Genomic DNA, 13,985 nt, shown 5'->3' on the forward strand with positions numbered 1-13,985 from the left:
CTTGCTCTCTTCTCCCAGTAAAGTTCGCCTTCTCCCACTTCCTCAGTGTTTGGCTTCTGTTGCTAGGCGAGGGCGCTCTGGCCTGTGAGCATCTATGCTTCCGTATCCTGGCTGAGGAATTCTGGGAACTGAAGTTCACACATCTTTCTCAACCCAGTACTGTAAAGGTTGGCGATGACGTAGGTAGCGTAGTCCGCCTTATTTGTCGGGAGCTTAGCCGCTTCCTCCTTTCTAACAGCCGAGAGTTCGAGAACGCTCTGCGCGCAGGTATGTTGTCCAGAAGGTTAGAGGTGGTTCCGCCCACCACGGCTCTAATCAATCGTTCGCCTCTCAGCCTCTTTACAATTAAAGTGTTCGGTAATCCTTGTCTTGAGTCAAAAGTCTTAATTAGAAACATGGCTCAGGAGGGACGCTTTCAATATTACTGGGAATGGAATTGCAAGATTTCCTTTGTTTTCAGATTTACTAGGCAGCCGGAAATTCAACAGAATTCCAGGCTCATGCCAAAGAAAACTGAATCTGCAAAACTTCACTCCGTTATGGAGTTGTACTGTAAAAATACAAGAGGATGCGGTCAGAAAGAAATGGCATCCCTATAAGGAGGCACAAGACCAAGAAGAAAGGCTTAATTTCTAATGTTAAACAGGGGGCTTCTTCAGATTCACGGGTAATCTTGATTTCCACTTTTGTTTTCAACCCCTATTTACCCATTTGTTTTAAAAGAGGTCCACAGGACAGAAAGCTAAGAGTTAACAGCGTTCATTCAGGATTTGATTGGCTATTTCCATTGCATGTAGCCCAGACACACAGATACATTTCAGTTCCTTGAAGAGTCAAAAGCTCAGAACACTGACCTATCAGCAGGTTGCATTCATTTTAAGAACTACTGTAATCTGCAATAAATTTTTGATGTGCTGGCAATTGCTTTGGGATGGGGTTCTCAGTCATTTGGAAATTAGATCATGATTTAAACAAAATGCTCTTTTTCTGAAACTACATTTGAAAAAAGGGTGGCGTGGTGTTGGAATCAACTAGGTTTGCCTATATTACAAAGGCAGGAAGTTTGTGATTAGTATATATGTAGCACCTGAATTTTATTCACTTATATCCTGCTTTTGTTATTTTTACACATAACTCAAGGCAGCAAACATAACACATTTTCCTCCTATTTTACTCACAACAGTTCTGTGAGGTGAATTGGGCTGAGAGAGAGTGACTAATCCAGGGTAACTCAGCTGGCTTTCATGGCTAAGATGGGACTTGAAGTCATGATCTCTTGCTTTCTCATCTGGTGCCTTAACTACTAGGCCAAATTGGCTCATAATGTGAAAGCAGCATTCTTCCTCACTTCCAATTAAAATGGCCTCAACCACCTTTCCAGCAGAACTCCTTTTGGATGGTGTTCTCTTGAGATTGCCGTAGATTGTTTTTTCCAAGTATGTTTATATATACATATATAAGATAGCTTTGGCATCTGGGGACAGGGATGGATATATCCTTAAATACAAAATTAAATCATAAAAACAATCTGCAGTGTTGCAGATAATCTAAGAGTTATTTAATTGAGGACAGTTAGTATTGCTTTTCTCCTTCATTATAAGTTAACACCAAACACATGACTACTTGTCAGCCTAAGCAGACAGATTCTGCTGGAATTTATGAAATGAAATATAATGTGGGGTAAGTAGAGGAGGGATGTAGAGCTTTTATATTTATTTAACCTTGCTACAGATGTAATTACAGTAGGACAGACATGTCAAACACAAGGCCCGGGGGCCGGATGCGGCCTGTGAAGTGGTTTCATGTGGCCCACGAAGCCATCCTGGAAACAGTGAGGGAACGGCCCCCACTGCCTTGGCCCTGGCCCAGAGACCCTCCTTCTGCCAGAGACCCTCAGATCTGTCCCACTCCTGCCCAGACCCCCATAGGCACCCTTGATGTGAACGATGTAGAGCTGGCCACGCCCACCCAGTAGGCCATACGCACTCTAGCCACGCCCACCCAGTAGGCCACGCCCACCCTGGCCATACCCACCCGGCCCCCTGAGGGCAACCGCAATGCTGATGCGGCCCTCAATGAAATTGAGTTTGATACCCCTGCAGTAGGATGTGGAAACTACTATTTACCATATGGCAGTTGACAACACTGGCTTCCCAAGTAATTGTAAAAACTGATGTCACAAGATTTTGCTTTGGGAATAAAAAGCCATGGAAATTGCTTGTAGGAGGAGCTTTAGATCAAAATATGTTTTTTTTTTCTGGTGATTAATACATACAGTAAATTCCCAGTTTGACATCTAATGAAGGGAAGGAGTATCTGTTAGGCCCAAAAGTCTATTAAAGGAGAATGGGATTTTAGTCATGTGTAAAATGGTAAATGAGATTTTTCACTAACTTAAGGTGTCATTCATTTGTATTTCTAGTGAGTTGATTCAACTGTTGCAGTATTCAAACTCCAATGTTACTGTATCATAGAAATTTGTAATGCTAAAATAAAAAATACAGTCAATGGAATTTTTCTTTAGTCTTTGAAAGCAAACAAGCAAAAAAATTAACGTGCATTTTTAATTATAAAACATTCAGATTTTTAAAAACTTTTTTGAGCCATTTATCCTGCTCTTCTTCCCAAACTGACTAGGGAAATCGGGAAGTCCCATGGCGCTGGAATCCCAGTTACTGCTAAGCATGTTTGAGGAAGCATCTCAAAGTATTTCTTGCCTGAAGCCCTATGATTCCTAAAAGCCTCATGAAGTTTTGCATAAGGATGGTTGCCAAAGCAGTTTTGCAGTAGTAATGGGAAGAGAAAGGACTCTGACCCTTTGGGGCTTATTTTGATGTAATTAGAAGCATGATAGAACCTTATTTCAGAAAGGGCCCAATTTTACAATTTGATTATTTTTTTAAGGTCAGTAGGGTTCCCCCCACCCCACCCCAAATGACTACATTTCAGTTGGCTTTATCCTTACAGCAACTAGTCCACCCATCATGGATGTGAATTTTAGTCATTAATACAATTGCTTTCTCATGGCATTCAAATACTCTTAACTGCAGTATCAGCTAATTAATCAATTAATATTGCTCAATTAATTCCAAACATTGTGCTTTTTCTTTGAAAGATTTAATTTTTTTTTTCTTTTTCTTTAACAGGGGCACTCCAGCTAATAAGAATGGGCATTCATGGCCTAATGAGTTATGTAGGGGAACACAGTGAATTCTTTGTTGATCTGCAGCTGAGAAACACAGATGTAATAATTGATGGGAATAATTTGTATCATGGCCTTTACTTTAATTCAAATCTGGATATCCGGCATGGTGGGGATTATGATTCTTTTACAGATATCACATGTCAGTTTTTTCAGTCATTGGCTATGTGCCACATACAGCCATACGTTGTGCTGGATGGAGGTAATGATGCATCTAATAAAAAATTTGCAACCTTAAAGGAACGAGCTCAGGAAAAGATCCAGGTGGCCCATTCTCTTTCCAATGGTGGGGGTGGAAGTGTATTGCCTTTGCTTGTCAGAGAGGTCTTCAAGCAGATTCTAACTGAACTACAAGTGCCTTTTGTACAGTCATTTTCAGAGGCAGACAGGGATATTGTATCTCTAGCCAACGACTTGAGTTGCCCTGTGCTAACTTTAGATAGTGATTTTTGCATTTTTGATCTCCAAGCAGGCTATTGTCCTTTAAATTATTTTCAGTGGAAAAACCTTTGTAAATGTAAAGACTCACAAGACAGCTACATCCCAACACGGTGTTTCTCATTAGAAAGATTTTGTAGACATTTCAGCAATATGAACAAAACCCTCCTGCCTCTTTTTGCTGTAATGAGTGGCAATGACTATATAAATCTGCCAGCTATGGAAGTGTTCTTTAGTAAAATACACCTTCCTATAGGGAAATCCCGGCGGAAGAGTAGAAAGCATGACCGCATTCAGGGACTGCTGAACTGGTTATCTAATTTTGCTGATCTTTCTGAGGCAATGGAAAATGTATTGAAGTATTTTAAAAAGCATGAAAAAGAAGACATACGACAGATTCTCTCTTCTTTCATGGCAGAATATGAACCATCTAATGTCAATCTGAAAGATTTTTTCCAGAGTGGTATGTATGAATCTGAGGAAATGAAGAAATTAAAATTACCACAGTGGATTGCAACAGGCTTAATTAAAGGACATTTAGCACCATTTATTAGTGATGCTCTTATATTAAGAAGAACCATCCTTCCTGTTCAGGTGGAGAATATGCAAAGATGTAGTGCTCATTCCATAACTCTGCCAATTAGGCAAGTTATTTATTGGTTACTGTTGAACATTTCACCAAGTTCAATTAGTCCCTCTTTGAACAACGAACCAACTTCATTTCCTCCTGTCTTCTATGAATTTAATAGACTCCAAAAATCACTCAAGAAATCATCTATTCGTGTAGCAGAATTGGCACAGAAATTTCCAGACAGTTGGTATGCTTTGGCTACATTAAATGAGGTAAATACTCAAAATGATGTGCTTGAACATTTCCTATACAGAAAAAATATGAAACGTACTGGGCAGATTGATTATCACTTTTGAAATCATTTTTAAGTTACATTTGACCTCTATAACTGAAGATATAAATTGAAAAGCATGAGCAATCCTGCTGGTATTTAATGATGTTAATGCTTAATGCCCTGAGAGATAGCAAGCAGTGCCTTCTAGACTCTGATTCTTTTTTCCTACCTATAGCTAGCAAAATAATATACATTTATGCTTTTCATATAAATTACTCAATTTTTCAGAATCTTTTCCACATTAAAGATGTCAGGATTTCTTGATGTCTCTAAATAGTTTTCTTATAAATCCTTGATCCCAAAGGAATTGTTAGCAAAAAAAATTATATAGAGATTGTAATAGTAGTTTGCAATAAAAAAATAAATAAGTCTTGTGGGACATCAAAGACAAAAGCTTTATTAAATTCATATTTGTAGATCTCAGTACATTTAATCAGAAGTACAGAGTGGATTTGGAGAACAAAATTTGTGATTCAGCAGATAGGATATACAAACAATTGTTTTCGGAGGGGATACAGAGAGGAAAAATTGCAATAAAAACATTTAGGAGTTTTTGCACTAGGATATTTTTGCAATTTTTTTCATACCAAAACTTAAAAGAGTCCAGCATTCCATACATGCCATTGAATCTATTCTGTGACATTTATTGTTCTGAGAAATAAATGTTTACATTTTTTTAAAAGGAAGGAATGGGAAGATTGAAGCAGCGACTTTGAAAATATTGCTGTAGGATAACTGAACAACGCAGCAGAATTCCTTATGGAATATGTATGACATAAAAGATAGCAATATTTGGGGTGGGGGAAGAGATTGAGAGTAGTTTACTAAGACAGAATGCTTATTATTAATTAATAATTTTCCCAATTCCCCAAAACAGGCCAAATGGAAGAACTAAACATATGCAAGTATTAGTAGTTTTCTAAAGAATGTCACTGTGAACTTATGGAGCCACTGAATAAAATCAAAAATAGGTTTAAAATTAAAAATTACTTAGGAAACAGTATTTTTCTTGAAGGTTTTATCATTTATTTGTAGGCACCCATCGCAGAGCGTCTGCTATTTTTGTTCGAGACATTAGGAGTGTCAACCAGTATCCTTGAACCAGTTCCTTGTTTGCTGCAGCTCCCTATGGCTGTAACCTGTTACTGGACCAAGTTTTCGGAACCAAAAGTGACACTACAGCACATCAAGGCTTTACTACTTGGAATAACATTTGGGGAATTAGATAAGATGTTGCACGTTCCAGGTAGGTTTAGAAAGGATCAGGTTTAGTTGACACATGGATTTTTCCAGCTAAAGACTATTTTGTACATTTGAATCAATTCTGTAAGTGATATATTTTAAATAAAAGTACATGCCAAGAGGCTTTTTATTATGTAGGCAACCTCATATTAAAATACTTCATAATAAGATGGACAAAACATTCAGTGTTATAGATATCCAGTCCAACTCTTCCTTAGTGTCTGTTAAATCATAAATTATTCTTCCAATTAATATTCTACTTTAATGCTCCTGTTTTTGTTTTTTAATCATGCTCAGTTTACACCCAGGAGCAAGAAGGAGCTTTCTTTCTGATCCAGATTAGCCAGTCCTACTTCAGATATTCAATATTGTGGGCTAATCATGTGAGACATTGGTAACAGCGTGGTATGGTGAGGAATTGCAAGCTGGAAGCCAGCTGGTTAAATGTTTCTACTTACTCTTCCAAATAAAAATATAAAAATCATTGTAGAATTTTAATACCTAATATTTAAAGCTGATGCTTGAAGAATTTGATTATTTGTATAATGCATCTTATTAGAATTATTAATTCTAAAGTACACCTCCACTTTGTAGGATGTGAACAACAGTATATTGACTTACAAGTAGTAAATTTGCCTGCTAGTTTTTTTACAATATAGCATAGTGCTTATAAAAATAAGAATTGGGTTGAGATTGGTTGAAGTGCCAAAATTAACCAGAATTATATCTTTAACATTAGGAAGGAAGTGTAAACATGATGTGGGTACTACTTAGGCTGGTAATCTAGTCCTTTGTCTTACCATGAAGCATTATGTGATAGCCTCCATTGACCAAAACTGTGATGGGTAGTGGAGCAGTGGTGGGATTCAAATATGTGAACAACCGGTTGTGTCTGTGGATGCCACTTCCAGAAGTCCATTCTGGGCCTGGGCAACAAAAAATTAGCTACTGGTTCTGCCAAAGTGGTGTGAACCGGCTGAATCCCACCACTGTAGTGGAGATCAGTATTTATTAACCATCTAGTAGTAGTAACAACCATATAAGATGTCTATGAAGATTCAGGTCATAGTTGTATCAAAAGTTTTTTTTTATTTTGAAAAAGCAACTAGATTGATTTTTGAGGAAAAACAAGATGTTTCACTTCCTATCCTGGAATACAACTTATAAAGAAGCTTCCAGGATAGGTAGCGAAACATTTTTCCCTCAAAAATCAATCCAGTTGCTTTTTTCAAAAAAGCAAACCACTTTTGATACACCCATAATAGATGTTGTAAATTTGTGACATAAAAGGAAGGGAGAGGAGGTAATATATCTCAATGAAAGTTTCATTGGAATTGAGTTGATGACTATATGCATATTTATTTTGTTTTTGCATCATGTTTCTTAGTCCATATGTGCATTAATATCTGTGTGCATGTTGCCTGCCTAATTACGTAACAAAAATAGGAGTAGAAAGTCATCAATACTGTAAGGGAAAGAAAAATACAGTTATTTAAATTAAAGCAACTACAGCTTAAGTATAATAAGAATATATGTGGGCAAATGGATTCTTTTCAATGGATTCTTTTCTTTTCTCCCTGGGGAAAAAACTGAGAAAGAATTTTAAAGATGATAATCGTATGATGTTATATGAGATGTACATGAAAAAAATAAGGATTAGCCAAGTCACTATTTTTCAGTAAAACCCATCAGCAGTAAAAATACTTTTCCAAGCTTCCTTTGTTTTTGCAACACTATTCCCATATTGGGAGAAGTACCCAAATTTAAGGTAGTAAATAAAGAAGGGCTGTGTTTGTGATGTTCTAAAAGTTTAGAAACTTTGGTGTCCATTCTTATCTAGTGTGAAAATAAAATCAGTGTTCAGGAAAAAATTTTTCTTTCATATCTAGATTCTGAAAGACCACATGCTGAGGTCAATAAAATTGTACATGACCAGTTCTTGAAATGGAAAGAAAAAAAATCCCCAAAAGATGCTTTGGAATTAGATGTTGCACACACTTTCTGCCAATGGCAGTGCTGCCTGCAAGCAGGATTATATCTCAACCAGCTGCTTTGTAGTCCTCTCCCTGAGCCGGATCTTACAAGGTAGGTATTTCCAAAGCATCACATTTGTATGTGCTTACTCCAAAGGATGCTCCTTTAATTTCAATACAATATTAGGATGTGTGTATGAAAAAAAAATGTTACTCAGAGGTTTAGCACTTTTGTGCAAAAGTACAGTTGTAATACACCAAATCAATTGCACATTTGTGGCATTGTACTGTTTCTGTACTTTTCAGGCGGGGTGTGTGTGTTGGATTAATAATTTCTAGCAGCAGCAATACGATCACAAAGCCAAAAAATAGCTTATATAAAGCTAAGTCTTTTCAGTAGCAAATTTGAGGAAAACAGTAGAAATAATTGAATTAAAAATATTGTATATATCTACTATGGAGTCCTTGGTGCTCTCTGAGTTTGGTTGTTTGTTGTTTGCAGGTTGCTTGTTTCATTACTTAACTAGGAAACATTATCAGTGCCCTGATGTCGGGTAGTGAAACAAACAAGTAAACAAGCAACTAAGTTCAGAGTGCCAAGGAATCCACAGTTCAACCAATCTCCCAGACCCTGCTGCTGAAAAACACCCCACCCCACAGCATGATGCTGCTTCACTGTTAGAATGGTATTCGGCAGGTGATGAATGGTACCTGGTTTCCTCCAGACATAACATTTAGAATTGAGGCCAAACAGTTCAATCCTGGTTTTATCAGACAAGAGAATTTTGTCCCTCACAGTCTGAGAGTCCTTCAGGTACTTTTTTCCAAACTCCAAGTGGGTTTTCATGTGATTTGCACTGAGGAATGGCTTCCGTCTAGCCCAGGGGTGTCAAACTCAATTTCATTGAGGGCCGCATCAGCATTGCGGTTGCCCTCAGGGGGCCGCGTGGGTATGGCCAGGGTAGGCGTGGCCTACTGGGTGGGAGTGGCTAGAGTGTGTATGGCCTACTGGGTGGGCATGGCCAGCTCTACATCGTTCGCATCAAGGGTGCCTATGGGGGCCTGGGCAGGAGTGGGACAGATCTGAGGGTCTCTGGCAGAAGGAGGGTCTCAGGGCCAGGGTAGGGGGGGCCGTTCCCTCACTGTTTCCAGGATGGCTTCGCGGGCCACATGAAACCACTTTGTGGGCCAGATCTGGACCCCAGGCCTTGTGTTTGACATGTCTGGTCTAGCCCCTCTGCCATAAAGCCCAGATGGAGGGCTGCAGTGATGGTTGTCCTTCTGGAACTTTTGATCTGCTACAGTATGCATTGTTGGCTGTGAGGCCTTCTATAGAAAGGTGTGTGCCTTTCCAAATTATGTCCAATCAATTTAATTTACCACAGGTCAACTCCAACCAAGATGCAGAAACATATCAGCAACAATCAAGAGAAATGAGAGGCACCTGAGCTAAATTTCAAGTGTTGTTGCAAACTTAATACATGCCAATGTGATATTTCAGTTTTTTATTTTTAATAAATTTACAGACATTTCTAAAATTCTTTTTTCACTTTGTCATTATGGAGTACTGAGTGTGGATTAAATGAGGAAAAATATGAATTTCAACAACTGTAGAATCAGGCCACAGCATAATAAAATTGACAAAAGTGAAGGGGGTCTCAATACTTTCTGAATGCACTGTAGCATTTTCCAAAACAAGGAAAACGGTTTTAATTAAAGTGTTTGTATAAAGCCCAGTTAGGGGACAGCAACTACAAAGGTTGGTCTTGGCAGCCTAAAACCGGCAAACCTGGCTAATTCTGGAATGGAACACCAATAGGAAATTCCAGAACTGGAAGGTAGATTTGGAGTGTGTGAAACATCCCAGAAAAAAAGCAGTAGTAAACCACTTCCTTATTATTATATAAGAACAAAGTTCTACAAGGATACGTCCATAGTATCACCACGAGTCCAGTTTAATGCAAGGGAGTTTATTTCTAAGACAAATCTGGGTTTTAGTATTCTGCACTCTTAATGGTTTTCTTTGATTGGTTGGTGTGATTTTTAAAAAACAGCACCAAGTTCTCTTTTACAAAACCACTTTTCTTTTTCATCTTTGACAGGCTTTATAATGGGACCCTTGTCCATAGATTGTATCATCAGCTAAATTCCAATTCCATACCAGAGAACCTCCTCAGTACATCCCCAAAGATCTATGGGCTTTACTGCAAAATGGTACAGATAGTTAAAGATTCAACACCACCAGGTTTCTTTCAGAAGAAGAAGTCAAAATCCCAAAGGAAAAAAGACAAGAAAGTTATTAATAAATTGCCAGATACACAAGAAAGCACTATGATGGACACTCTACCTTTATGTAATATTAACAGGTTTGCAACACTGGCAATAGAGAACTGAAAGCCCAGTATTCCAGACTGGTTGTGGATCTGTCTCTCGGGTTGAAAAGTTATTTCTCAAAAGAATTGGAGAAGTAATGCTATTACAATAGATTTACTCCTTCAGTAAATCAGGAACGGGAAATTGCTGAATTGTTTCTAATAATTGTTAATTTTTCAGAAGACATTTTAAAAAGCTAATCTTACCTTGAAAAGGTTTCTGAAAGATATTTCAAAGATGCCTTCCTATTGTGTCTACCCATTTTTCATTGTATATGTTTATATGTTTAATGTAATTATTCACCTTATTTATGTTGTATTAATACCATAGATATTTTGATTTTTTGCTTTACATAGCTTGTAAATCTTATTGAATTGTAAGACTGCAATGGGATAAAATAATGAGGAAATAGTGAAACAACAGAACCATTGCAAAAAGACACCTTAGCCCAGAAGCGTGGGGAAGATTGAGGAAGAGATTGGAAGCAACTCTGCCATAATCACATTGGGTGTAAGTTGATCTGAAGAATTATTTTGACACGGTCTCAAGCCTCTGTTACGTTACCCTACTAGCAGTAAAGCTCTTTTCAGAAATCCAAGTGATAATTGTTTCCCAAGTTTCAACAGATTAAAAAATGAATAAATAAAATATAGAAGTCTGCTTTTTAAAGGCTTTTAAAGGTAAGAAATCTGAGTATCAAAAGATTCTGACACACAGGAAAGACTTATATGGTTTAAAATTCTTCTGTTAAATGAAATAAAAGCGTACACTAATAGTGGTTTCTATCAGCCATTCAAGATTAATCAGGGAAAAAACCCACAAGCACTAGTGGAACTCTATTTGCAAGATAAAATAACAAACTTGTGCCATGAACATAACTTCTCTCCTTTTTATACAGACAGAATCAAAGTGAGGTAATTTTAAGTTGCTTTTTTACCCTCTTTTCTCTTTTGGGGCTAAGCTGCTATTTATGTAACCATTCTTGCATTCCCCATTCAAGGTTATGTTCATAGTCCAATAATGTGTCTCTGTGAAGTCAGATATAATAAATCTATCTCCATGATCAAAAGAACTATATCTTTGAGTACAACCTACTAGATAACATTGAATATGCTATGGCATTTGAGTGCTACATTTGGGCCTCCCAAGATATTTGATTGAATGCTGTGAGAATAGAAAATGGATGGATTTTTGGCCTGATCTTACAAATCTTTAATTTGAAAGAGGGAAGAGTAGGGGGACAATTTAAAAGGCATAAGCTAGTAACTTTGATTAAATAAAATATTTAGATTACCATGGAAATGAAAAACAAACAATTTTGTGATCCAGTTATATATAAAATTACTCAATCATATATTTTAAGAAAAGCAGACATTTACTTGAAAATTGGAATATAGACTTTTCAATCACAAAAAGAAAGAAAAGACAGTGATCTGACAATTACATCCTGTGCAAAAAAGGATCAGGATACAAAAAGAAAAACCCATGGTACACAATGCAGAATAATGGAAATAAATACAGGAGCTGAAAAATGGCACTCTTGCAATTCAATCTACATAGATGGAATGCCTCAAATATTTCCATAATCAAATCCCATCACCTTCACCATAAAACGTATTTTAAATAAAAGCTAAAACCTTTCATCTAATTTATATTTCTATAGACATACATCTCTTAAGAAAAAAAGGTGTGCCAGACTCTTGACATAGGTTTCTTTTTAAAGTAGTCTTTCTCATACTTACAAAGTTCCATCAATTTGGAAAGAAAAATTATCTTTGAGGGGAAAAAAATATTACCAAAGTTGCATAATTTATTACTCCCTGTCTGGAAGTTTAGAATTAAACAGTCTTTAATTTTACCAAAGTTTATTATACTTCTGGGAGAAGGGCTTGTCAAAAGCCATTTATATTGTTTCTCCCTCATACATAAACAGCAGTTTCTAGTTACGCAAAGAATGCAATGTGCATCATACGTCAAGAAATGATCCCAAAGGTGGTGATCTACCATGCTTCTGGGTCTTCTCCCTGCTTTTTTCAACCTTCTTTATGATCTCTGATATTATACACACGGAAGAGGTAAGGCCCAGAAGAAATTGCAAATCTAAAAATAAATGAAAACGGCTTTTCAATTCACAGTTACAAGAAAAAGTTAAAGTTAAAATAACTAAAAGAACTGATACAAGATTGGGCTTTAATTTTAACCTAGAAGGGGTTACAGGTTTTTCTTAATCTGACAAGACATTTTTAAAGTACATTAAATTGTTTTGGACAATTGATCACCTCAACAGTTTCCCCAAAAAAATCTGTAGGTCCTAAGTCTAATAAAAGAGGTTGGTAAGAGAAAAAGATCAATGCTGTCCTCAGAATAAGCTAATTTCAATCAATTGCCACAAACTGATCTACCTGGTTTCCCTTTTGTGAATATGTATGCTTTATTTATTCCTATCCCTCAGATCCTAGTTTGAAATAAATCATAATTTACTATTTTTTACCTGGGCTCTCTGCCTACAACTTGTAAAAGAAAAATTGACATGAAGAAAGAAGAACACATAAAGTCATTCCCTCACTTCTAATTCATGTAGTGCTGAATGTGCAAGAAGGAAGAGGAAGAAATGGGAAAAAATACGATCGAAAAGATTGATAAACAAAAGATTCTAATACAAAATATGATGCTTTATGTACAATTTTATTCATGTTTGAATGTCTTACTAATACAACACACAAAACATATAAAGATTTCATTCTGAAAATCAAACTTAGTTATGCCTCCTTACCTGTTATGCTTAGACTTTCTGTCTGAAAAACTTTCTGAAGGGGAGGGAAGTAGATTACCAGCAGCTGACCCATTATAGATCCAAGGACAGCATAACAGAACATCTTGTTGCTGCAAAGTCCAATCTCAAACACCGATTTAGTCTAGAAATTAAGCAAAGAAGTTCTTCATTTATTCCATAATTAATTGAAAACAAAATTCTTAGTAAACTAAATATAACAGAAAATATTTTTCTATAAACTCCATAGAAACTTGAGCTAGCTATGATCTTAAACATACAACTGATGATTACTGTCTTAATTTTTCCAAAAATATAGCATAAAATATTCAAATCAGATGAACACATACCTGAGATCTAGAACTCAATGCATTAAACATATCAAAAAATACAAAGCAAGTGAAAGTCATTGTTGTATCTCTGGGTGTTATAACATTGTCTCGTAGCTGCAAAAAAAAAGAATCTTAATTTATAAAATTAATTTATAAAGTTCACTAATAGTTTATGAAAACATTTTAAATAACTTTTCTTCAAGATTTGAAATGTATCATAAAGCAGACATGTCAAACTTGCGACATCATATGATGTCGCGCAACGTATCGGCACGATTTTGCCATTGCTGGCAATGGGATGGGTGCGGCTTCCAGATGATGCGTCCGGCCCATGGGCCGGCAGTTTGACATCCCTGTCATAAAGTATATCTAACTTTGTGGACGTCCCACTTGGCTGATTTGGGAGCATAATAATGCTATTAATAATAACAACACAAAAATGATATGGTGATGATATGCATTTGCTTCAAATACTCTGTGCAGCTCCATTACAAGAACAATACTCTGATTTTCAGCCTTCCACCCTAAATTGTGCACCAGAAAGTGCTACTCATCCAAAGTCATCTGATCATGAGTGTGTGGGTGTGACAAAATAGCTGCTCTGTCTTGCCAGGGCCCTCAGACTCTTAGGGCTTCTAGCACTGCCAGCATCATCACTGCATCTACATCTGTTAGTACAGCTAACAATTGAGAATTGGTCTTACAAATCAACAAAGTATTCAGAGTTTGTTTGATTAATGCCTCATTTAT

The 13,985-nt window shown here is 36.7% G+C and overlaps 2 protein-coding genes across 20 annotated transcripts in view; one reads left to right on the forward strand and one right to left on the reverse strand.

Annotated features, from left to right (window-relative positions):
- Window positions 1-253: 253 nt before the first annotated feature.
- ASTE1 (asteroid homolog 1) lies at window positions 254-11,210 on the forward strand. 7 transcript variants are annotated; one of them, XM_081345059.1, is made up of 5 exons: window positions 254-267; window positions 3,147-4,483; window positions 5,581-5,791; window positions 7,677-7,872; window positions 9,863-11,210. In XM_081345059.1, the coding sequence occupies exons 2-5, from the start codon at window positions 3,167-3,169 to the stop codon at window positions 10,152-10,154; spliced, it is 2,016 nt and encodes a 671-aa protein (XP_081201185.1). In that variant the 5' UTR covers window positions 254-267; window positions 3,147-3,166; the 3' UTR covers window positions 10,155-11,210. The 7 variants fall into 7 exon arrangements, with proteins under 7 accessions (XP_081201185.1, XP_081201186.1, XP_081201190.1 ...); XM_081345060.1 differs by lacking the exon at window positions 254-267 and adding an exon at window positions 387-667; XM_081345061.1 differs by lacking the exon at window positions 254-267 and having other exon boundaries at window positions 2,143-4,284; window positions 4,390-4,483.
- A 247-nt stretch (window positions 11,211-11,457) lies between these two features.
- ATP2C1 (ATPase secretory pathway Ca2+ transporting 1) overlaps window positions 11,458-13,985 on the reverse strand; it is a 57,736-nt gene continuing 55,208 nt past the window's right edge. For 12 of the 13 annotated variants that reach the window (XM_081345048.1, XM_081345049.1, XM_081345053.1 and 9 more), the window contains 3 exons: window positions 13,254-13,349; window positions 12,907-13,048; window positions 11,458-12,233 (listed from right to left, as the gene is read on the reverse strand). In XM_081345048.1, the coding sequence (XP_081201174.1) occupies window positions 12,100-12,233; window positions 12,907-13,048; window positions 13,254-13,349 (372 nt within the window). In that variant the 3' untranslated portion in view covers window positions 11,458-12,099. Of the gene's footprint in view, window positions 12,234-12,906; window positions 13,049-13,253; window positions 13,350-13,985 lie in introns of those variants that run through there. The other variant, XR_014028610.1, reaches the window with a different exon arrangement.

Source organism: Vipera berus (genome assembly GCF_964194415.1).
Source record: "Vipera berus genome assembly, chromosome: Z".
In the NCBI taxonomy this organism is placed as follows: domain Eukaryota; kingdom Metazoa; phylum Chordata; class Lepidosauria; order Squamata; family Viperidae; genus Vipera; species Vipera berus.

Bases quoted from the DNA above. Each gene is read 5' to 3' on its own strand.
- ASTE1 (XM_081345059.1), top strand. From the start codon at position 3,167: ATGGGCATTCATGGCCTAATGAGTTATGTAGGGGAACACAGTGAATTC. The intron at 4,484-5,580 runs GTAAATACTCAA...ATTTATTTGTAG, and splicing joins CTTTGGCTACATTAAATGAG to GCACCCATCGCAGAGCGTCT. The intron at 5,792-7,676 runs GTAGGTTTAGAA...TTTCATATCTAG, and splicing joins TAAGATGTTGCACGTTCCAG to ATTCTGAAAGACCACATGCT.